The sequence below is a fragment of the Ranitomeya imitator genome, chromosome 1, assembly GCF_032444005.1.
Source record: "Ranitomeya imitator isolate aRanImi1 chromosome 1, aRanImi1.pri, whole genome shotgun sequence".
Classification (NCBI taxonomy): Eukaryota; Metazoa; Chordata; class Amphibia; order Anura; family Dendrobatidae; genus Ranitomeya; species Ranitomeya imitator.
In genome coordinates this window covers 459,032,903-459,059,008 of record NC_091282.1, presented here as the reverse complement: position 1 = coordinate 459,059,008, position 26,106 = coordinate 459,032,903, and the positions used below count along the sequence as shown (strand labels likewise).

Genomic DNA, 26,106 nt, shown 5'->3' with positions numbered 1-26,106 from the left:
CCGTATCTGTATGTCCTGTGTGTGTGTGTGTGTGTGTGTCCGTATCTGTATGTCCTGTGTGTGTGTGTGTCCGTATCTGTATGTCCTGTGTGTGTGTGTCCGTTTCTGTATGTCCTGTGTGTGTGTGTGTCCGTATCTGTATGTCCTGTGTGTGTGTGTATATGTGTCTGTATCTGTATGTCCTGTATGTGTCCTGTGTATGTGTCTGTATCTGTGTGTCCCCAGTGTGTGTCTGTATCTGTATCTGTATGTCCTGTGTGTGTATGTGTCCGTATCTGTATGTCGTGTGTGTGTGTGTGTATATATGTGTCTGTGTCTGTATGTGTCCTGTGTATGTGTCTGTATCTGTGTGTTCCCGGTGTGTGTGTGTGTCCGTATCTGTATGTCCTGTGTGTGTGTGTGTATATGTGTCTGTGTCTGTATGTCCTGTGTATGTGTCTGTATCTGTGTGTTCCCGGTGTGTGTGTGTGTCCGTATCTGTATGTCCTGTGTGTGTATGTGTCTGTATCTGTATGTCCTGTGTGTGTATGTGTCTGTATGTCCTGTGTGTGTGTGTGTGTCCGTATCTGTATGTCCTGTGTATGTGTCTGTATGTCCTGTGTATGTGTCTGTATGTCCTGTGTTTATGTCTCTGTATCTGTATGTCGTGTGTGTGTGTGTGTCTGTATCTGTATGTCCTGTGTCTGTATCTGTATGTCCTGTGTCTGTATCTGTATGTCCTGTGTGTCCTGTGTCTGTATCTGTATGTCCTGTGTGTGTGTGTGTGTGTGTGTCTGTATGTCCTGTGTGTTTCCGTATCTGTATGTCCTGTGTGTCCTGTGTCTGTATCTGTATGTCCTGTGTCTGTATCTGTATGTCCTGTGTGTTTCCGTGTCTGTATGTCCTGTGTGTGTGTCTGTATGTCCTGTGTGTGTTCGCCCCTGCGTGCTCCGTCTCTGTGGCTGGCATGTGACAGGCTGATGTGTGCGCCCTGGGCCCCGTCCCTCGGTGACGTCTCCTCACGCCCTCTCCTGGCTGCCTCACAGCTGACTCTCGGGTCACATGATTTCATATTCTCTGCTTACAGGAAGCCGAGACTGTATATACAGTATATACCTCACCATAGCGAGCCGGTACATGAGGGAGCCGGGCCCAGTGCACAGACATGGCGTGGACCTCGTACCAGCTGATCTTGGCCGGGATGATGCTTGTCACAGGCTCCATAAATACGCTGTCAGCCAAGTAAGTCTATATCCAGGTGTAGCAGAGCTGAGATTGTCGCATCCGTAAATCTACGCTGAATTGTAAAGTGCTGCGGAATATGTTGGCGATATAGAAATAATAAACGATTCTTATCATCATGATGTAGGAGCGATAACACGCTCGGCTCTCCTACATCAGAGTGATCATTTATAGCTGAGGAGGAGGTGACTGCGTGTGACGTTACTGGTTATACTGGTTATTTGGGGTGATCGCCATACCACATGGGAATATTCGGGGATTTCCGGACCCGGGGAAAGATCCGTAAACAGCAGCGTCCATGATGTAGTGCGGGCTGCAGGATACATTGGGCTGGTCGGCCTCGTCCTTGGGTTACCCCCAGATAAGCGGCCATGTGCAGAGCGGCAGCCGCTTATCTCCTCGGTATAAATAGCGCAGAACTTATAGGGAACAAACTTCATCAATGAAAACTTCTGCCGCTTCCTCATCGGTTTGTGCTTCTGTTCCTCGTCAGGATCTCGGCTTCATGTCAGCAGGATTCGTGCCAGTGTGTCAGCGCAGGAAATCCTCTATGTCCCCGTCATACTGAGCACACATTGGATTCGGGTGTATTTGTTTCCCTCCTCAGTCTTTCCGCTCCGTACGGCTCTGTGCACACGTCGCCTTTTTGCTGTGTTTTTTTTTTTTAGATGCGGATTTGTCACAAGATCTGAAGGGTTTCCTCACAGTGAGTGAGATTCCTGACGTCTCACGTCGCTTATTTCTGTCTTATAGATTTGGAGCAGATTTCACACCGTGATAGTGACTGAGCAAAAATCTGCCCCAAAAATGCAAAAAAAGAGGGCACCTAAATTACAGCAAAGACGCGGCAAAAACGAGGCGAAAATGCCCCAGAACATTGCAAAACGCAACAAAAATACTACAAAAATGTGCGTTCTTGGTGCCAATTATGGGGGCACACTGCTGGCACTAATAATGGGGGCACATTGGTGGCATTAATAATGGGGGCACATTGCTGACACTAATAATGGGGGCACATTGGTGGCATTAATAATGTGGGCACACTGCTGGCACTAATAATGGGGGCACATTGGTGGCATTAATAATGGGGGCACACTGCTGGCACTAATAATGGGGGCACATTGGTGGCATTAATAATGGGGGCACACTGCTGGCACTAATAATGGGGGCACATTGGTGGCAGTAATAATGGAGGCACACGGCTGGCACTAGTAATGAGCTCACACTGCTGGCACTAATAATGGGGGCACATTGGTGGCATTAATAATGGGGGCACACTACTGGCACTAATAATGGGGTCACATTGGTGGCAGTAATAATGGAGGCACACGGCTGGCACTAATAATGGGGGCACATTGGTGGCAGTAATAATGGGGGCACACGGCTGGCACTAGTAATGAGCTCACACTGCTAGCACTAATAATGGGGGCACATTGGTGGCATTAATAATGGGGGCACATGGCTGGCACTAATAATGGGGGCACATTGGTGGCATTAATAATGGGGGCACACTGCTGGCACTAATAATGGGGGCACATTGCTGACACTAATAATGGGGGCACATTGCTGACATTAATAATGGGGGCACATTGCTGACACTAATAATGGGGGCACATTGGTGGCATTAATAATGGGGGCACACTGATGGCACTAATAATGGGGGCACATTGGTGGCATTAATAATGGGGGCACACTGCTGGCACTAATAATGGGGGCACATTGGTGGCATTAATAATGGGGGCACACTGCTGGCACTAATAATGGGGGCACATTGGTGGCAGTAATAATGGAGGCACACGGCTGGCACTAGTAATGAGCTCACACTGCTGTCACTAATAATGGGGGCACATTGGTGGCATTAATAATGGGGGCACACGGCTGGCACTAATAATGGGGGCACATTGGTGGCATTAATAATGGGGGCACACTACTGGCACTAATAATGGGGGCACATTGGTGGCAGTAATAATGGAGGCACACGGCTGGCACTAATAATGGGAGCACATTGGTGGCAGTAATAATGGGGGCACACGGCTGGCACTAGTAATGAGCTCACACTGCTAGCACTAATAATGGGGGCACATTGGTGGCATTAATAATGGGGGCACACGGCTGGCACTAATAATGGGGGCACATTGGTGGCATTAATAATGGGGGCACACTGCTGGCACTAATAATGGGGGCACATTGCTGACACTAATAATGGGGGCACATTGCTGACATTAATAATGGGGGCACATTGCTGACACTAATAATGGGGGCACATTGGTGGCATTAATAATGGGGGCACACTGCTGGCACTAATAATGGGGGCACATTGGTGGCATTAATAATGGGGGCACACTGCTGGCACTAATAATGGGGGCACATTGGTGGCATTAATAATGGGGGCACACTGCTGGCACTAATAATGGGGGCACATTGGTGGCAGTAATAATGGAGGCACACGGCTGGCACTAGTAATGAGCTCACACTGCTGGCACTAATAATTGGGGCACATTGGTGGCATTAATAATGGGGGCACACGGCTGGCACTAATAATGGGGGCACATTGGTGGCAGTAATAATGGAGGCACACGGCTGTCACTAGTAATGAGCTCACACTAGTGGCACTAATAATTGGGGCACACTGCTGGAAATAATAATGGGGACACACAGCTGGCATTAATAATGGGGACACACAGCTGGCACTAATAATGGGGGCACACGGCTGGCACTAATAATGGGGCACACTGCTGGCACTAATAATGGGGAACACAGCTGTCACTAATAATGGGTGCACACAGCTGTCACTAATAATGGGTGCACACAGCTGTCACTAATAATGGGTGCACACAGCTGTCACTAATAATGGGTGCACACAGCTGTCACTAATAATGGGTGCACACTGCTGATATTAATAATGAGGGAACACTGTTGCCACTAATAATGGGGGACTTCTGCAGTGCTGATATTAATAATGAGACACACTGTTGGCATTAATAATGAGGGAACACTGTTACCACTAATAATGGGGGCATACTGCTGGCATTAATAATGAGAGAACACTGCTGTCACTAATAATGGGGGAACTCTGCTGGCGCTAATAAAGGGGGCACACGGCGGGCACTAATAATGGGGTACACAGCTGGAATTAATAATGGGGGCACACTGCTGGCACTAATAATGGGGACACACACTGGCACTAATAATGGGGGCACACTGCTGGCACTAATAATGGGGGAACTCTGTTGGCACTAATTAAGGGGGCACACTGGTGACACTAATAATGGGGGCACACCGCTGCCACTAATAATGGGGGCACACCACTACACTAATAACGGGGGCGCACTGATTGCACTAATAGTGGGGACACACTGCTGGAATTAATAATGGGGCAACCTCCTGGCACTAATAATGGGGGCACACTGCTGGAATTAATAATGGGGCAACCTCCTGGCACTAATAATGGGGGCACACTGCTGGAATTAATAATGGGGGCACACTGCTGGCACTAATAATGGGGGAACTCTGTTGGCACTAATTAAGGGGGCACACTGGTGACACTAATAATGGGGGCACACTGCTGCCACTAATAATGGGGGCGCACTGATTGCACTAATAGTGGGGACACACTGCTGGAATTAATAATGGGGCAACCTCCTGGCACTAATAATGGGGGCACACTGCTGGAATTAATAATGGGGCAACCTCCTGGCACTAATAATGGGGGCACACTGCTGGAATTAATAATGGGGGCACACTGCTGGCACTAATAATGGGGGAACTCTGTTGGCACTAATTAAGGGGGCACACTGGTGACACTAATAATGGGGGCACACTGCTGCCACTAATAATGGGGGCGCACTGATTGCACTAATAGTGGGGACACACTGCTGGAATTAATAATGGGGCAACCTCCTGGCAGTAATAATGGGGGCACACTGCTGGAATCAATAATGGGGCAACCTCCTGGCACTAATAATGGGGGCACACTGTTGGCACTAATTAAGGGGGCACACTGGTGACACTAATAATGGGGGCACACCACTACACTAATAATGGGGGCGCACTGATTGCACTAATAGTGGGGACACACTGCTGGAATTAATAATGGGGCAACCTCCTGGCACTAATAATGGGGGCACACTGCTGGAATTAATAATGGGGCAACCTCCTGGCACTAATAATGGGGGCACACTGCTGGAATTAATAATGGGGGCACACTGCTGGCACTAATAATGGGGGAACTCTGTTGGCACTAATTAAGGGGGCACACTGCTGCCACTAATAATGGGGGCGCACTGATTGCACTAATAGTGGGGACACACTGCTGGAATTAATAATGGGGCAACCTCCTGGCACTAATAATGGGGGCACACTGCTGGAATTAATAATGGGGCAACCTCCTGGCACTAATAATGGGGGCACACTGCTGGAATTAATAATGGGGGCACACTGCTGGCACTAATAATGGGGGAACTCTGTTGGCACTAATTAAGGGGGCACACTGGTGACACTAATAATGGGGGCACACTGCTGCCACTAATAATGGGGGCGCACTGATTGCACTAATAGTGGGGACACACTGCTGGAATTAATAATGGGGCAACCTCCTGGCAGTAATAATGGGGGCACACTGCTGGAATTAATAATGGGGGCACACTGCTGGCACTAATAATGGGGGCACACTGCTGGCACTAATAATGGGGGCACACTGCTGGCGCTAATTAAGGGGGCACATTGCTGGAATTAATAATGGGGCAACCTCCTGGCACTGATAATAGGGTAGCTCTACTGGCACTAAGCATGAGCTGGCGCTTCGTTAAAAGGGAGATTCGTTAACGCAGCTCTGGATGTGACTTGAGATAATAATAGGAAGTATTGCAAATTGGTTAAAACTAATACGGAGCAAAGTAAAGAGTCGATGTTCTTTTAATTTTTATTTTATAAATCAATAATTCGCCTGGAAATAAGAAATGTTTGTAAAAAGATCTTATCAGGGAAACTTGCTGCTTCCTGCGGGGAGAGAAGACACGATGGTCCATCACTGGGAAAGAAGCTCATCAATGAGAGTGAAAAGGAGGCGGAGCCAGAGGCAGAGCTCCTCCCCTCCATCTCCATAGAATCTCATCAGTACTAACCGTCATCTCCTCTCAGTAATGTGACATTATGTGTTCATTTAATAAAGATTTTACCTGGGAATTGAGAAGTTTGAGGTGACTGTTCAGACTGAGCTTTAGTGCAGCCTCCTGGCATTGTGCACACGGTTATATCAGCCCTAGATATCGGTCTATGAGGTGACTGTTCAGACTGAGCTTTAGTGCAGCCTCCTGGCATTGTGCACACAGTTATATCAGCCCTAGATATCGGTCTATGAGGTGACTGTTCAGACTGAGCTTTAGTGCAGCCTCCTGGCATTGTGCACACGGTTATATCAGCCCTAGATATCGGTCTATGAGGTGACTGTTCAGACTGAGCTTTAGTGCAGCCTCCTGGCATTGTGCACACAGTTATATCAGCCCTAGATATCGGTCTATGAGGTGACTGTTCAGACTGAGCTTTAGTGCAGCCTCCTGGCATTGTACACACGGTTATATCAGCCCTAGATATCGGTCTATGAGGTGACTGTTCAGACTGAGCTTTAGTGCAGCCTCCTGGCATTGTGCACACGGTTATATCAGCCCTAGATATCGGTCTATGAGGTGACTGTTCAGACTGAGCTTTAGTGCAGCCTCCTGGCATTGTGCATACGGTTATATCAGCCCTAGATATCGGTCTATGAGGTGACTGTTCAGACTGAGCTTTAGTGCAGCCTCCTGGCATTGTGCACACGGTTATATCAGCCCTAGATAGCGGTCTATGAGGTGACTGTTCAGACTGAGCTTTAGTGCAGCCTCCTGGCATTGTGCACACGGTTATATCAGCCCTAGATATCGGTCTATGAGGTGACTGTTCAGACTGAGCTTTAGTGCAGCCTCCTGGCATTGTGCACACGGTTATATCAGCCCTAGATATCGGTCTATGAGGTGACTGTTCAGACTGAGCTTTAGTGCAGCCTCCTGGCATTGTGCACACGGTTATATCAGCCCTAGATAGCGGTCTATGAGGTGACTGTTCAGACTGAGCTTTAGTGCAGCCTCCTGGCATTGTGCACACGGTTATATCAGCCCTAGATATCGGTCTATGAGGTGACTGTTCAGACTGAGCTTTAGTGCAGCCTCCTGGCATTGTGCACACGGTTATATCAGCCCTAGATATCGGTCTATGAGGTGACTGTTCAGACTGAGCTTTAGGGCAGCCTCCTGGCATTGTGCACACGGTTATATCAGCCCTAGATATCGGTCTATGAGGTGACTGTTCAGACTGAGCTTTAGGGCAGCCTCCTGGCATTGTGCACACGGTTATATCAGCCCTAGATATCGGTCTATGAGGTGACTGTTCAGACTGAGCTTTAGTGCAGCCTCCTGGCATTGTGCACACGGTTATATCAGCCCTAGATATCGGTCTATGAGGTGACTGTTCAGACTGAGCTTTAGTGCAGCCTCCTGGCATTGTGCACACGGTTATATCAGCCCTAGATATCGGTCTATGAGGTGACTGTTCAGACTGAGCTTTAGGGCAGCCTCCTGGCATTGTGCACACGGTTATATCAGCCCTAGATATCGGTCTATGAGGTGACTGTTCAGACTGAGCTTTAGGGCAGCCTCCTGGCATTGTGCACACGGTTATATCAGCCCTAGATATCGGTCTATGAGGTGACTGTTCAGACTGAGCTTTAGGGCAGCCTCCTGGCATTGTGCACACAGTTATATCAGCCCTAGATATCGGTCTATGAGGTGACTGTTCAGACTGAGCTTTAGTGCAGCCTCCTGGCATTGTGCATACGGTTATATCAGCCCTAGATATCGGTCTATGAGGTGACTGTTCAGACTGAGCTTTAGTGCAGCCTCCTGGCATTGTGCACACGGTTATATCAGCCCTAGATAGCGGTCTATGAGGTGACTGTTCAGACTGAGCTTTAGTGCAGCCTCCTGGCATTGTGCACACGGTTATATCAGCCCTAGATATCGGTCTATGAGGTGACTGTTCAGACTGAGCTTTAGTGCAGCCTCCTGGCATTGTGCACACGGTTATATCAGCCCTAGATATCGGTCTATGAGGTGACTGTTCAGACTGAGCTTTAGTGCAGCCTCCTGGCATTGTGCACACGGTTATATCAGCCCTAGATATCGGTCTATGAGGTGACTGTTCAGACTGAGCTTTAGGGCAGCCTCCTGGCATTGTGCACACGGTTATATCAGCCCTAGATATCGGTCTATGAGGTGACTGTTCAGACTGAGCTTTAGGGCAGCCTCCTGGCATTGTGCACACGGTTATATCAGCCCTAGATATTGGTCTATGAGGTGACTGTTCAGACTGAGCTTTAGTGCAGCCTCCTGGCATTGTGCACACGGTTATATCAGCCCTAGATATCGGTCTATGAGGTGACTGTTCAGACTGAGCTTTAGGGCAGCCTCCTGGCATTGTGTACACGGTTATATCAGCCCTAGATATCGGTCTATGAGGTGACTGTTCAGACTGAGCTTTAGGGCAGCCTCCTGGCATTGTGCACACGGTTATATCAGCCCTAGATATCGGTCTATGAGGTGACTGTTCAGACTGAGCTTTAGGGCAGCCTCCTGGCATTGTGCACACAGTTATATCAGCCCTAGATATCGGTCTATGAGGTGACTGTTCAGACTGAGCTTTAGTGCTGCCTCCTGGCATTGTGCACACAGTTATATCAGCCCTAGATATCGGTCTATGAGGTGACTGTTCAGACTGAGCCGTATCGTGTGGATATGAGCAGTGACTATTTCTGGCCATTTTGTCACCTGTTACCTACATTTTTGCGGTTTTTTTCTCTTTTTCTGAACAGTCCTGGAGGAGAAAGAAGCAGATTTAGGCGTCTCTCTAAAAGCCCACAAGTAAAGCTCCTCTTAACTAATTATGGAGAACTGCAGAGAATGGTGTGATCTGAGGCCGGATATTCTGGGCTTCGTTTCGCCTTTGGCTTATTTATGATCTGAGGTTCTTCCATGTTTGCACTTTTGGAATCACCATTCGTGGTCACATGACGATCCGGGTTGGGGGTCGACGTCTCACGTGAGGAGTCAGACGTCACCGCGGCTCAGTCACAGGAAACCTGCTCCTTAGTCAGCAGTCACGTCTCCGCTGCGCACCGGACGCCGAGGACTTGTGGTCGGAGCCGTCACCATAATTATCCGCAGATAAAGAATATCAGTAATGTCAGAAAAAGAGAAAAAGAACGCAAAAATGTAGGAAACGGGTGACAAAATGGCCAGAAATAATCACTGCTCATAGACCGATATCTAGGGCTGATATAACTGTGCACAATGCCAGGAGGCTGCACTAAAGCTCAGTCTGAACAGTTATCTCATAGACCGATATCTAGGGCTGATATAACTGTGCACACAATGCCAGGAGGCTGCACTAAAGCTCAGTCTGAACAGTTATCTCATAGACCGATATCTAGGGCTGATATAACTGTGTGCACAATGCCAGGAGGCTGCACTAAAGCTCAGTCTGAACAGTCACCTCATAGACCGATATCTAGGGCTGATATAACTGTGTGCACAATGCCAGGAGGCTGCACTAAAGCTCAGTCTGAACAGTCACCTCATAGACCAATATCTAGGGCTGATATAACTGTGTGCACAATGCCAGGAGGCTGCACTAAAGCTCAGTCTGAACAGTCACCTCATAGACCGATATCTAGGGCTGATATAACTGTGTGCACAATGCCAGGAGGCTGCACTAAAGCTCAGTCTGAACAGTCACCTCATAGACCGATATCTAGGGCTGATATAACTGTGTGCACAATGCCAGGAGGCTGCACTAAAGCTCAGTCTGAACAGTTATCTCATAGACCAATATCTAGGGCTGATATAACTGTGTGCACACAATGCCAGAAGGCTGCACTAAAGCTCAGTCTGAACAGTCACCTCATAGACCAATATCTAGGGCTGATATAACTGTGTGCACAATGCCAGGAGGCTGCACTAAAGCTCAGTCTGAACAGTCACCTCATAGACCAATATCTAGGGCTGATATAACTGTGTGCACAATGCCAGGAGGCTGCACTAAAGCTCAGTCTGAACAGTCACCTCATAGACCGATATCTAGGGCTGATATAACTGTGTGCACAATGCCAGGAGGCTGCACTAAAGCTCAGTCTGAACAGTCACCTCATAGACCGATATCTAGGGCTGATATAACTGTGTGCACAATGCCAGGAGGCAGCACTAAAGCTCAGTCTGAACAGTCACCTCATAGACCGATATCTAGGGCTGATATAACTGTGTGCACAATGCCAGGAGGCTGCACTAAAGCTCAGTCTGAACAGTCACCTCATAGACTGATATCTAGGGCTGATATAACTGTGTGCACAATGCCAGGAGGCTGCACTAAAGCTCAGTCTGAACAGTGACCTCATAGACCAATATCTAGGGCTGATATAACTGTGTGCACAATGCCAGGAGGCTGCACTAAAACTCAGTCTGAACAGTCATTTCATAGACCAATATCTAGGGCTGATATAACTGTGTGCACAATGCCAGGAGGCAGCACTAAAGCTCAGTCTGAACAGTCATTTCATAGACCAATATCTAGGGCTGATTTACCTGAGCACACAATGCCAGGAGGCTGCACTAAAGCTCAGTCTGAACAGTCATCTCATAGACCAATATCTAGGGCTGATTTACCTGAGCACACAATGCCAGGAGGCTGCACTAAAGCTCAGTCTGAACAGTCATCTCATAGACCAATATCTAGGGCTGATTTACCTGAGCACACAATGCCAGGAGGCTGCACTAAAGCTCAGTAACATAGTAACATAGTAACATAGTTAGTAAGGCCGAAAAAAGACATTTGTCCATCCAGTTCAGCCTATATTCCATCATAATAAATCCCCAGATCTACGTCCTTCTACAGAACCTAATAATTGTATGATACAATATTGTTCTGCTCCAGGAAGACATCCAGGCCTCTCTTGAACCCCTGGAATGAGTTCGCCATCACCACCTCCTCAGGCAAGCAATTCCAGATTCTCACTGCCCTAACAGTAAAGAATCCTCTTCTATGTTGGTGGAAAAACCTTCTCTCCTCCAGACGCAAAGAATGCCCCCTTGTGCCCGTCACCTTCCTTGGTATAAACAGATCCTCAGCGAGATATTTGTATTGTCCCCTTATATACTTATACATGGTTATTAGATCGCCCCTCAGTCGTCTTTTTTCTAGACTAAATAATCCTAATTTCGCTAATCTATCTGGGTATTGTAGTTCTCCCATCCCCTTTATTAATTTTGTTGCCCTCCTTTGTACTCTCTCTAGTTCCATTATATCCTTCCTGAGCACCAGTGCCCAAAACTGGACACAGTACTCCATGTGCGGTCTAACTAGGGATTTGTACAGAGGCAGTATAATGCTCTCATCATGTGTATCCAGACCTCTTTTAATGCACCCCATGATCCTGTTTGCCTTGGCAGCTGCTGCCTGGCACTGGCTGCTCCAGGTAAGTTTATCATTAACTAGGATCCCCAAGTCCTTCTCCCTGTCAGATTTACCCAGTGGTTTCCCGTTCAGTGTGTAATGGTGACATTGATTCCTTCTTCCCATGTGTATAACCTTACATTTATCATTGTTAAACCTCATCTGCCAACTTTCAGCCCAAGTTTCCAACTTATCCAGATCCATCTGTAGCAGAATACTATCTTCTCTTGTATTAACTGCTTTACATAGTTTTGTATCATCTGCAAATATCGATATTTTACTGTGTAAACCTTCTACCAGATCATTAATGAATATGTTGAAGAGAACAGGTCCCAATACTGACCCCTGCGGTACCCCACTGGTCACAGCGACCCAGTTAGAGACTATACCATTTATAACCACCCTCTGCTTTCTATCACTAAGCCAGTTACTAACCCATTTACACACATTTTCCCCCAGACCAAGCATTCTCATTTTGTGTACCAACCTCTTGTGCGGCACGGTATCAAACGCTTTGGAAAAATCGAGATATACCACGTCCAGTGACTCACCGTGGTCCAGTCTATAGCTTACCTCTTCATAAAAACTGATTAGATTGGTTTGACAGGAGCGATTTCTCATAAACCCATGCTGATATGGAGTTAAACAGTTATTCTCATTGAGATAATCCAGAATAACATCCCTCAGAAACCCTTCAAATATTTTACCAACAATAGAGGTTAGACTTACTGGCCTATAATTTCCAGGTTCACTTTTAGAGCCCTTTTTGAATATTGGCACCACATTTGCTATGCGCCAGTCCTGCGGAACAGACCCTGTCGCTATAGAGTCACTAAAAATAAGAAATAATGGTTTATCTATTACATTACTTAGTTCTCTTAGTACTCGTGGGTGTATGCCATCCGGACCCGGAGATTTATCTATTTTAATCTTATTTAGCCGGTTTCGCACCTCTTCTTGGGTTAGATTGGTGACCCTTAATATAGGGTTTTCATTGTTTCTTGGGATTTCACCTAGCATTTCATTTTCCACCGTGAATACCGTGGAGAAGAAGGTGTTTAATATGTTAGCTTTTTCCTCGTCATCTACAACCATTCTTTCCTCACTATTTTTTAAGGGGCCTACATTTTCAGTTTTTATTCTTTTACTATTGATATAGTTGAAGAACAGTTTGGGATTAGTTTTACTCTCCTTAGCAATGTGCTTCTCTGTTTCCTTTTTGGCAGCTTTAATTAGTTTTTTAGATAAAGTATTTTTCTCCCTATAGTTTTTTAGAGCTTCAATGGTGCCATCCTGCTTTAGTAGTGCAAATGCTTTCTTTTTACTGTTAATTGCCTGTCTTACTTCTTTGTTTAGCCACATTGGGTTTTTCCTATTTCTAGTCCTTTTATTCCCACAAGGTATAAACCGCTTACACTGCCTATTTAGGATGTTCTTAAACATTTCCCATTTATTATCTGTATTCTCATTTCTGAGGATATTGTCCCAGTCTACCAGATTAAGGGCATCTCTAAGCTGGTCAAACTTTGCCTTCCTAAAGTTCAGTGTTTTTGTGACTCCCTGACAAGTCCCCCTAGTGAAAGACAGGTGAAACTGCACAATATTGTGGTCGCTATTTCCTAAATGCCCAACCACCTGCAGATTTGTTATTCTGTCAGGTCTATTAGATAGTATTAGGTCTAAAAGTGCTGCTCCTCTGGTTGGATTCTGCACCAATTGTGAAAGATAATTTTTCTTGGTTATTAGCAGAAACCTGTTGCCTTTATGGGTTTCACAGGTTTCTGTTTCCCAGTTAATATCCGGGTAGTTAAAGTCCCCCATAACCAGGACCTCATTATGGGTTGCAGCTTCATCTATCTGCTTTAAAAGTAGACTTTCCATGATTTCTGATATCTAGGGCTGATATAACTGTGTGCACAATGCCAGGAGGCTGCACTAAAGCTCAGTCTGAACAGTCACCTCATAGACCGATATCTAGGGCTGATATAACTGTGTGCACAATGCCAGGAGGCTGCACTAAAGCTCAGTCTGAACAGTCATCTCATAGACCGATATCTAGGGCTGATTTACCTGAGCACACAATGCCAGGAGGCTGCACTAAAGCTCAGTCTGAACAGTCATCTCATAGACCGATATCTAGGGCTGATTTACCTGTGCACACAATGCCAGGAGGCTGCACTAAAGCCCCATTAATATGTGGTGCAGAGACAACACGTCACCAAGAGGGAAACCTCATTCTGGAAAGCTCCATCTTTCCTACTGGGAGAGACCAGTACAGATATTACAGGGGTTAATGCACCTATAATTACACCATCTCTTAAGCTGCAGTCCTGTCACCTGCAGTCCTATGTAACTCGTGATCTTAGAGTCTCTGATATCTCTGTATGGTTTTGCTTGGCGTTATCTTCTGCTATCAGTTCTATATGATGAGGGGTAAGGTCCGTTCTCTGTTGTTAATCTTCCGCACCCGCCAGTGACACTTTCTCTTGGATTGTGGCTATAATCCTTCAGCTCCGGAGGAATCTGGAACTGATTTATGGCCCGTTCTCTAGTCACATCCAGAGCTGCATCCACAAAGCTGCTGTTTTCCTAGTTCTGGAGCAGCAGGTGATTGCTGTGGGTGCTGAGGTGACGATTTTTCTCATTTCTGTTTTGTCTTTCATCGGTGATTGGTCAGTGTCAGTTTTTTCCGTGTGAGTTTTATTCATCGTTTCTTTTTTTGCGTATGAGCAAGGTTCTCTCGCATTTTCTATCAAACAAGCATGAAAATCGGATGAGTCTCTGTGACAGACAGAGGTCTGAATGGGGCTGTCAAGAGGTCGGTCTCCGGTATCCCACAATCAACCGAGCGAGAGATGAGTGAACAGTCCCAAGAACCTTTATTACATGCAAACCGAAAGGTCCATAAAACAATCCACCACACAGAGGATAAAATAGTCCAGGAACACGGATACAGTCCAGAGCATGAAACGGTACAGTAACACGGATACAGTCCAGAACATGATACAGTACAGTAAGGCTACTTTCACACTAGCGTTAACTGCAATCCGTCACAATGCGTCGTTTTGCAGAAAAAACGCATCCTGCAAAAGTGTTTGCAGAATGCGTTTTTTCTCCATTGACTAACATTACGCGACGCATTGCGACGGATTGCCACACGTCGCAACCGTCGCGCGACGGTTGCGCCGTGTTTTGGCCGACCGTCGGCCGCAAAAAACGTTCCGTGTAACATTTTTTGCAGCCGACGGACCGTCTTTTCCGACCGCTCATGCGCGGCCGGAACTCCTCCCCCACCTCCCCGCACCTCACAATGGGGCAGCGGATGCGCTGAAAAGCAGCATCCGCTGCACCCGTTGTGCGGCGGAGGCAACGCTAGCGTCGGTAACCTCAGCCCGACGCACTGCGACGGACCGGGCCCGACGCTAGTGTGAAAGAAGCCTAACACGGATACAGTCCAGGAACATGATACAGTACAGTAACACGAATACAGTCCAGAACATGATACAGTACAGTAACATGGATACAGTCCAGAACATGATACAGTACAGTAACATGGATACAGTCCAGGAACATAATACAGTACAGTAACACGGATACAGTCCAGGAACATGATACAGTACAGTAACATGGATACAGTCCAGAACATGATACAGTACAGTAACACAGATACAGTCCAGGAACATGATACAGTACAGTAACATGGATACAGTCCAGGAACATGATACAGTACAGTAACATGGATACAGTCCAGAACATGATACAGTACAGTAACATGGATACAGTCCAGAACATGATACAGTACAGTAACATGGATACAGTCCAGGAACATGATACAGTACAGTAACACGGATACAGTCCAGGAACATGATACAGTACAGTAACACGGATACAGTCCAGGAACATGATACAGTACAGTAACACAGATACAGTCCAGGAACATGATACAGTACAGTAACATGGATACAGTCCAGGAACATGATACAGTACAGTAACATGGATACAGTCCAGGAACATGATACAGTACAGTAACATGGATACAGTCCAGGAACATGATACAGTACAGTAACACGGATACAGTCCAGTAACTGGAAAAATGCCCAGGACATGAGTCACAATCCTCCGCTTAGAGATCGGTATGGCGGTGTGGCTCCAGATACATCTCTTTACAGGCTCCTCCAGTATTTCCAGGGTAATCAGGGTTTCTCCAAGTCTCTCTGGTGTGCTAGCCTTAGCATCAAACATCCAGCCAAGGATCTATCTTACTGGTCTCTGTCCTCCTCAGGACCCTCCTTACATCTCTGGAGGATTTCTCATGGGGGGACACAGGCACCAAATTCTATGTGGGTGCAAAATTTGGAGTCACCACTTCCGAAACAACTGTCAATGGACCCAGGAATAGAAATGCTGCAGAATCTCAGCTGCGTGGAGCTGCACAGGCTTCTACGTGAAGCGGTCCACATCCAGCTGCAAACAGCCGCTTTGTTATCTCCGTCTTTGCTGTTTTTTCCTTTGCAGGTTGTTGCCTTCAAAGAGAGTGACCAAAACGACCAAGCTCTCAGTATAGTGAGGTGATTTTTGTCATCTTGATTGCTGCCTATGCAGAGCGTTGCCGGTGATATCAAGTTAGTCTTGACTACTAAGCTCTGTGTAGGCAGTGAATGAGATGACAGGAGCTCTGCACTTATTGGATGATGACAGCAGGGATCCTGTGCACTGCTCTTTCGCTGCCCCGTCCTCTGCACAGCTCTCTTCCATACCACTCCACAACGTGTTATTTTGTCAGAGGAAGTACAGAGAACTGCGGCGAGAGCTGTTCCAAATTTAAAAAGTGTCTCCTGGAAAAAAAAACACTAACGGTATAATACAATGCGCATTTTTACACTTTTTCTACACTTAACTAGGGTTAGGGCTAGGACTAAGTTTATGGTTCGCGCTAGATTTATGGTTAGGGATAGGACTAGGGTTAGGGCTAGGTTTAGAGATAGCGATAAGGGTTCATTTAGGGCTAGAATTAAATCTAAGGTTAGTTATAGGGCTAGGGTTATGGTTAGGGCAAGAGTTAAGGTTCTGATAGGGTTATGTCTAGGGCTGAGGTTAGGTTTAGGGCTAGGGTAATAGCTACGATAAAGCTTTAATTAGGGTTAGTGCTAGGATTAGAGGCAGGGTTAGGGATATGGATAAGTCCAGGGCTAGGGTTATGGTTAGGGCTAGAATTAAGGTTCTGGATAGGCTTATGTCTAGGGCTGAGGTTAGGTTTAGTGCTAGGGTAATAGCTACGATAAAGCTTTAATTAGGATTAGTGCTAGGATTAGAGGCAGGGTTAGGGATATGGATAAATCCAGGGTTATGGTTAGGGCTAGAGTTAAGGTTATGGATAGGCTTATGTCTAGGGCTAGGGTTAGAGCTAGTGATACGGCTTTAGTTAGGCTTAGGGTTAGTGCTAGGATTAGAGGCAGGGTTAGGGATTTGGATAAGTCCAGGGTTATGGTTAGGGCTAGAGTTAAGGTTATGGATAGGCTTATGTCTAGGGCTGAGGTTAGAGCTAGTGATATGGCTTTAGTTAGGCTAAGGGTTAATGTTAGGATTAGAGGTACAGTTAGGGCTAGTGTAAAGGCCAGGGTTAAGGTCAAGGCTAGGGCTAAGGTAAACGCTAGATTTAGGGTTAGGTATAGGGCAACGGCTATAATTACGGTCAGTGCTAGAGTTAAGGTTAGAGATAGGGTTAGGATTAGCCTTAGGGTAAAGGTTAGATTTAGGGTCGGATAATAAAATAGTTACAAAAAAAGGAAAAAAAAATTAGTTCAATATTCAGCAAAAACTCAAAAAGTAGAGGGTCAAAGGGCAAACTATGAGTGCATCAGTATTTATGTAATACTTGTGCGATAAGGGGTGTAATATTGTCCTGGTGGAGGGGGCTCAGGGAGAGATAGCAGTCCACGAGTTAGGGGGGACTGGGTCCATGAATAAATGGGTGCTGGCCGCATTGCTGTCTGTACGCCCCGAAGTCCTGGGTGGCTTTCCGGCTGTCGCCCTGTTTACCGGGATCATCTATGGGATCAGCAGGTTCTCACCTGTCACTGGCTCCTTGTCCTGACACGTTCCCCGGCCTCAGCGGACCCCCGCATTCCTGAGACGCAGGGAGAAAACTAGTGTAACAGTGTACTTTATTCACCCTATCAGAAAACCGGTGGATTTGCATCTTTTTTTTTTAAAACAAAATCCTGAAAAAACATCATATGAATCAAAAAGAACCCACAGAAGTGTAAGGTGTTCCCCAAGAAGCTCGTTATTAAGAGAAAAGAGGCTCGAAGCAGCTGTGTCATTTTATCAGACTATATTATGTTAGGTGACATTATCAATCCTGTGAACCCCTCGCACATTATTTCCATCTACTTGCTTGTAGGTGGGCGGACAATTTTGAAGCTAAAGGATGTAAAGGATCCCCGTCTCATCAGTTTCAGCATCCGTTCCTGCAGGTGAGAGACATCCGTGTAATTTCTGTCCTATGGAGGTGGCAAATTTTAGGTTTTCCTGCAAAAATTCATTTTGGAGCCTATACACAGTTTAAATGGTCAATCAAAGTGTCAGGACATGCCCGCAGCCTCTGCTGACTGTGTACTGAAGCCGCTGCCACACTGTCCGCCCCTACTATCACCACACTGTTGACCCTTATTAGACATAACTGCCACATTGTCTACCTTTATTATCTAATACAGTCACACTGTCCACCTTATTTGCCACGTTGTCCCTATCTGCATGGTCCTCTCCCCCCATGCTGACACCTTTGCATACTGGACCCCCTCTTCACACTGTCCCCTCATTCTGTATGTCCCATACTGTCCAGTCTCTACATTGCGCACCCTCACAATTTTCCCTCCATTCTGCCCCCTCTCATTCGCTCCTCGCCCAAAAAACTCCACTGTTTCTTCAGCTCTATTGGAGTGCTTAACTTCCCACCATCTTATCTCCTCATAGGAGTGATGTGACCTCATCATGTTGTCATATGTCACCTTCAACCTGAAAGTGCCCGCAGTTGGACATTCAGTTGTTTGTAGGACAAGATCAAGCCCAACTTTAGGGCAAGCCTTAGTCCCGCTGTAGGGCGAACCTGAGTCCTGCTGTGGGCCGAGCCTGTGTCCAGCTGTAGGGTGAACCTGAGTCCAACTGTAGGGTGAACCTGAGTCCAGCTGTAAGGCGAACCTGAGTCCAGGTGTAGGGCGAACCTGAGTCCAGCTGTAGGCCGAACCTGAGTTCAGCTGTAATGCGAACCTGAGTCCCACTGTGCCGAGCCAGAGTCCAGCTGTAGGGCGAACCTGAGTCCAGCTGTAGGGGGAACCTGAGTCCAGCTGTAGGGCGAGCCTGAGTCCAGCTGTAGGGTGAACCTGAGTCCAGCTGTAGGGCGAACCTGAGTCCAGCTGTAGGGCGAACCTGAGTCCAGCTGTAGGCCGAACCTGAGTTCAGCTGTAATGCGAACCTGAGTCCCACTGTGCCGAGCCAGAGTCCAGCTGTAGGGCGAACCTGAGTCCAGCTGTAGGGCGAACCTGAGTCCAGCTGTAGGGCGAGCCTGAGTCCAGCTGTAGGGCGAACCTGAGTCCAGCTGTAGGGCGAACCTGAGTCCAGCTGTAGGGCGAACCTGAGTCCAGCTGTAGGGTGAACCTGAGTCCAGCTGTAGGGCGAACCTGAGTCCAGCTGTAGGGCGAACCTGAGTCCAGCTGTAGGGCGAACCTGAGTCCAGCTGTAGGGCGAACCTGAGTCCAGCTGTAGGGCGAACCTGAGTCCAGCTGTAGGGCGAACCTGAGTCCAGCTGTAGGGCGAACCTGAGTCCAGCTGTAGGGCGAACCTGAGTCCAGCTGTAGGGCGAACCTGAGTCCAGCTGTAGGTCGAACCTGAGTCCAGCTGTAGGTCGAACCTGAGTCCAGCTGTAGGGCGAACCTGAGTCCAGTTGTAGGGCGAACATGAGTCCAGCTGTAGGGCGAACCTGAGTCCAGCTGTAGGGCGAACCTGAGTCCAGCTGTAGGGTGAACCTGAGTCCAGCTGTAGGGCGAACCTGAGTCCCACTGTACCGAGCCTGAGTCCCGCTGTAGGGTGAACATGAGTCCTGATGTAGGGTGAAAATGAGTCCCTCTGTGGGCCGAGCATGAGTTCCCCTGTAGGGTGAACTTGAGTCCCGTTGTGGGCCAGGCCTGAGTCCAATGCCTGGCGAGCCTGAGTCCCGCTGTAGGGTGAACTTGAGTCCTGCTGTGGGCCAAGCCTGCGTCCAATGCCTGGCGAGCCTGAGTCCTCCTGTAGGGGTTCGCTATATGAGAGTTCCCCCGTAGGGCGAGCTTGTGTCCCTCTGTGAGGCAACAAATTCTGATGAGTTGTGATACGTATCAACATAAGGTTATTGCATTTTAGTTTGTTCAAATTGTGTGAACCCATCAGTCAACGACAAGGTGGTCCCATTGGGTGGGAAAATGTAGTAAACAGACTTACTTTCCCGGTGGCCTGGAATAAAAATGAGCTCAGGGCAGGTGGGGTCACAGCTAACCCTGGATAAAGAGAATAATACCAAGATAAGTAGTAAGTGATCTCCGAAATGAACAGAAATTCCAAAAACAAGGCGCACCCCACCCTAATACGTGACCAAGGGGGTCTCCTGTAATTGGTGTTACTGAGGAGGTTCGGTTGTGGCCAGATGTCGGAGTTTTGTGCCAGGTTGCCGAGCTTGTGTCCCTCTTCCAGGCGGTGGGCATGTTCCTGGGAGAACTCTCCTGTCTGGCAGTCTTCTACATCCTGGTGTTCAAGGACCGCCGATCCGCAGAGCCGACCGTGACGACTTCTCAGCCATTCAACTCCCTTCTCTTTCTTCCGCCTGCGATCTGTGACATGACTGGTACCAGTATCATGTATGTGGGTGAGTACAGAACAGAGCCGCGTCTGTCACATGTCATAACCAATCCTACAATTAGGGAGCTTCTGGGGGTCTATAGAAATCAAGCTTATTCTTTTGAATTAATCCTCATTTCCAAAATGTTTGCTTGAATGAGAGCCTGTAGGTCCCATGCTGTGGCAGCGATCCTGCACATATCCCGGCCAGTAGTGGATCTTGTTGTGTGGACAATGCTCTGTGTCTACATTGTAGAAAATTACCAGAGACATCAGTGTAACGTTTAATGATGAGGATGCATTTAGCTCACAGAGCATTGTCTGCACTGGATTCTCAGCTGAGATCAGGATTGGATATTTACAGAGTTCCTGTCCCCGAGCAGTCGGTGCACCGGTGCACGCCTTCCTGACTTTCTTGCAGTATATTCTTCCTTATTTGCTGTATTTTTCACGTTCCAGCTCTGAACATGACCAGCGCTTCCAGCTTCCAGATGTTACGAGGAGCCGTCATCATATTCACTGGTCTTCTCTCCGTTGCCTTCTTGGGCAGGAAGCTGGAGTGCAGCCAGTGGGTGGGAATCCTGGTGACCATTGCCGGCTTGGTCATCGTGGGATTGGCCGACTTAATCAGCGGTTCGAGCAGTGGGAAGAACCTGAGCGAAGTCATTACAGGTCAGGTATTGTGTGTAACATCACTCGCTTGGTTCTGCGAAAACTGAATCAGAGCTTCCCCTAGCCAGAACAAGTCCATGGTGTCACCTGCACACGTTCACACCTCTGGGTCCAATCCTTTGTGTCTTGCCAGTTTCAGTGCATGGCTCGATCAAGGTTGATGGAGGTTCCTGGGCAAAACACTGACCCTTAAGGTGCCTAAACAGTAGAGAAAAAAATAATAGTTCCATACAGTGCCCAAATATCAATGTGCCAAACCGTGCACAAATCATCCACTACACTGCTTGTACCAGCTGTCATTCCCGATCCACCACAGAAAATGCAAGTCAGGTCGTATGGACTTACAGGCGACTTGTACGAATCCCAATGGTGCACACTGCTTGCGTCGAGAAACACGTGATGGTGTCTCCGCAGCTTCTTTACATGCATCTGCATATTTCCCATAAGGGATGGGGCAGTGTTCTGGAATCACTGCGTTGAGAAACACGTGATGGTGTCTCCGCGGTGTTGGATGTTTTGGTCTCCCCGAGGCCAATCATCTGTGCCTTTATAGCCTTTTTACTAGGCACTGCTCCTAATAGCCAGATTCCTACTCCACACTGATGAGGGGCAAAAACCCCGAAACAGCTGTCTGTGGATGGATACCATGCTTGGCATAGGTGGCTTTCCTTCATAGGATGCTGCCCTTCCCGTGGTTGTTCCTTCCCGGGGAAAGGCCTGGCTATTCACTGCTTGCGTCGAGAAACACGTGATTGTGTCTCCGCAGCTTCTTTACATGGTACCAAACATGCTAGATATTAGGTACCACTCATCTTCTCATCTCCTCCACTCTACAGGGGACCTGCTCATCATCATGGCCCAAATTATTGTAGCCATCCAAATGGTGTTGGAAGAGAAATTCGTCTACAAGCATAATGTGCATCCGCTCCGAGCTGTGGGCACAGAGGGTAAGTGCAAACTGCGCGTCATGACTTACACAATCAGCAAACCAAAGGTGTCCATAACATTTCACCAGTAAAGATGGTCAAAGTCTGCAATCACATGTGATGAAAGCAAAACTCCATTGTTGAATTTTAATGGATCAGTCCTGGGCATAATCTTGAGAACATTGTCAAAAGGGGTCATCCCCTTGACGAAAGTCTTGGGTGGGAGCCATGATACGAAAAGATAGGCTAACACTGACTTGTATGTCTCCCACAGGTCTATTTGGATTTTGCATCCTCACTTTACTTCTGATCCCGTTCTACTACATTCCTGCCGGCGATTTCAGCAGCAGTGACCGCGGCGTTCTGGAAGACTCCTTAGACGCTTTTTGCCAAATGGGCAACCAACCTCTCATTATCTTGGCTCTACTAGGCAACATCAGCAGCATCGCCTTCTTCAACTTCGCTGGTATCAGCGTCACAAAGGAAATCAGTGCCACCACTCGCATGGTGCTGGACAGCCTCCGGACCGTGGTCATCTGGGTGGTTAGCCTCGCGGTGGGTTGGGAGAAGTTCCATGCTCTGCAGATCCTGGGCTTCATCATTCTCCTGCTGGGAACCGGACTGTACAATGGGCTGCACAAACCTCTGATGTGTGGACGTTGCAGACAGGAGAGTGAGGAGACGCGAAGTCTTCTTCAAGATGAACGGACGTCCGTTAATTCCGATTCCTAATGACCACTGATGGAAGTTTGTGGACTTCAGATATAGAATTCAATTCCAACTAACGTTTCCATTGGGACAGAGTATACATAGAGCACAAGTACCGCCATCTCTGATGGACATGCGACCTACAAACTTTATGTTGCTGGATTATTCCCCCCGCTCACAAAAAGTTTAAGAAAGTTACAAAGTAGCTGGAATTCATACATTTGGCAAACTTTGCAGAAAATTTTCCAAATTTTTCTAAATTTTTCCAATTTGTGAAAAGCGTGCCTTTTTAAGCTAAATAGTTTCAAAATAGAAAAAAGATGAAAACTAAAGACTATTTTTGACTTTGCACAAAACTCATGAAGAATTTGGAGCAAAAATTTGACAACAAATATCTCAAGGAAAGTTAATGAAAAAACACAAATCATGACTTTTAGTTAGACCTCCGATAGTATTTTTGGTAAAACTAGAATGAAAGGGAAATGGGGAAATTTCCTCAAATTTTTTTCTACATGTATCCTGCTCTTTACCTGACCTTTGCAGAGTTCCTATCAATCTTGGGGTTAATACAGGGTGTTGAGTGGCGCCTTCAGCTTCTTGTGCACTTTCCTCTACGCTTCTGTCCTTTTTCTTCTTTTCTTGAAGGAAACCTTCCAGCAGATTAATACTGCTTGAGCCATAGGACGAGACCTGGATTGGGGTGGGGAGAAGCCTCCGGGGAACACATTTAACACATACGGAAGACCCTCGGTCAGTATCTGATGGGTAGCATGAATCTTCTGATGGTTCCCTTTAAAGTATGCGTTGATCCTAAATGTATCTATACTACATTGTGAAAAATTTGAAAATCTCCTCGGGGGCGGGACTTCAACTGGGATTGGACTATACATTCCCTTTGCACACCTATGAGGGGAATAAACATATATGGACATTCTAATTGACATCCACGAAGGTTTTTTACCAGGTCCTGGGTTTGGTGGAGGCCCACACTGTACAATGGAATTACTCTTCACAGTTCTAACACAAACTTTTTGCTTATTTTATGAGACTTTACTATATATTATTATAACAAGCGTTATATTTCTGTCCTCCTGCTGCGTTAGCCGCTCTTTAGGTCTTCTACAAATTGATTGAGGGGCTACTAATCCTTTGTATCACCTACCAAGGTGGCTGATGTTTGGGACTTTTGAGACGGAAGGGGGAGAGGACATGTACTGAAAAAATTTTCATTTTAAATGCACAAAATTAATGCAAATACAATTAAAAAAAATGTATTTTATGAGTCGACTTTTGTTATTTAAGTGATTGTCCAGTTTGAGCTGATTGTCGGTGGTGCCGATAGGAGATTGAAACATTACATGCCCTCCATTTAGGGTTGTGTAAATCAAAATTCCCTGTCAAATTCAAGAGAATCTTCCGGTTTTCATCAGATTCGATCATACTCAATACTCCTCCAAAATTTGGACATTTTACAAGGAGGATTTACAAAACAACCCGTGCTTGAGAAGAAAAACTTCACCCAGTTTGGCCCTCGAGGGCATTTACCCAACATGGAAATTTCTATAAAGGGAAAGGGCCCTCTGCCATGTAACGGATATATACGTCTCTGGTAATTATTCTCACAGCATATATCTGCCGATAGCCTCTAACTCTTATTTGTAAAATTTCAACAAAATCCTGATGGATCCTTTTCAGTTATCTAACTGACCGGAAAGAAACATGGATCCTTAGACTCTATCAGTGGTCTCCAACTTATGGATTCCCAGCAGTGGCCCTGAATGATCACTTCTCTTGTTGCCCCATTTTGGATTATGTGATAATATGTCACAGGGTTAAAGGAATCTAACATAAAAAAGAAAGTAACTTCACTATTAATCTTCATTCTCCATCTCCAGTTGCTTTGAACATACAGCAACTTGACAGAGCAATGTGACTCCATGAGTAAGGGTTATAGACATGTGTGGTTAGATCCCGCAGTGGATATAGTGGAGGTGGCCGTACGTCTATCTACATAAGGACATCAGCTCCCCACACACATTAGAGAGCTGTCAAATGATGGATGGTTCTCCTGGCAGCTATCTCTCCCGACTCTGCCAAACACAGGAACTCTCAGCAGAGTGATCCTGTGATGTCTATGAGATCATCTGTCTCCTCCAGACTATTCTGTCCCCCAGATTTCTCTTTCTCCTCCAGACACCTCTGTCTTCAAGGGTATTCTGTGGTCCACGCTCCTCTGTCTTTAAGACTTTTCCGTCCTTACACTCCTCTGTCCTCAAGACCATTGTGTCCTCCAGACTCCTTTTTCTCCTCAAAGCTCCTCTGTCCTCCAGACTCCTTTGTCCTACTGATGAATCTATCCTCCAGATTCCTCTGTTCTCTATGCCCCTCTCTCTTCCTCCAGATTCTCCTGTCTTCTAGACTCTTCTGTACTCCAGACTCCTTTGTCCTCCAAACTCCCCTGTCCTTTAGACATCTTTGTCCTCCTGTGGACTCATCTGTCCTCTAGATTCTTCTGCACTTCAGACTCCTCTGTTTTCCAGACTCCTCTGCCATCACCAAACTCCTTTGTCATCAAGACTATTGTGTCCTCCAGACTGCTCTATCTTCTCCAGACTCCTTTGTATTCCTGACTCCTCTGTCCTTAAGACTACTTTGCCCTCCAGACTCTTCTGTTCTCCAGACTGCTTTGTCTTCTACACTCCAGACTCCTCTGTTTTCTATGCCCCTCTCTCCTCCTCCAGACTCTTCTGTCTTCTAGACTCTTTTGTACTCAAGACTCCTTTGTCCTCCAAACTCCCCTGTCCTTTAGAAGTCTTTGTCCTCCTATGGACTCATCTGTCCTCTAGACTCTTCTGTCTTCTCTGCCATCACCAGACTTCTTTGTCCTCCCGACTCCCCTGTCATCAAGACTATTTTGTCCTCCAGACTGCTCTGTCTTCTCCAGACTCCTTTGTCTTCCTGACTCCTCTGTCCTTAAGACTACTTTGCCCTCCAGACTCTTCTGTCCTCCAGACTGCTCTGTCTTCTCCAGACTCCTTTGTCTTCCTGACTCCTCTGTCCTTAAGACTACTTTGCCCTCCAGACTCTTCTGTCCTCCAGACTGCTCTGTCTTCTCCAGACTCCTTTGTCTTCCTGACTCCTCTGTCCTTAAGACTACTTTGCCCTCCAGACTCTTCTG

General features: G+C 46.9%; 1 protein-coding gene across 1 annotated transcript; it reads left to right on the top strand.

The window, feature by feature from the left end:
* The first annotated feature begins 1,037 nt into the window (after positions 1-1,037).
* On the top strand, positions 1,038-24,207 carry SLC35F6 (solute carrier family 35 member F6). Its single transcript, XM_069764875.1, has 6 exons — positions 1,038-1,221; positions 18,158-18,230; positions 20,479-20,650; positions 21,082-21,294; positions 22,131-22,241; positions 22,495-24,207. Exons 1-6 carry the CDS (start codon positions 1,145-1,147, stop codon positions 22,950-22,952), a joined length of 1,104 nt encoding a protein of 367 aa, XP_069620976.1. The 5' UTR covers positions 1,038-1,144; the 3' UTR covers positions 22,953-24,207.
* Positions 24,208-26,106: the final 1,899 nt, after the last annotated feature.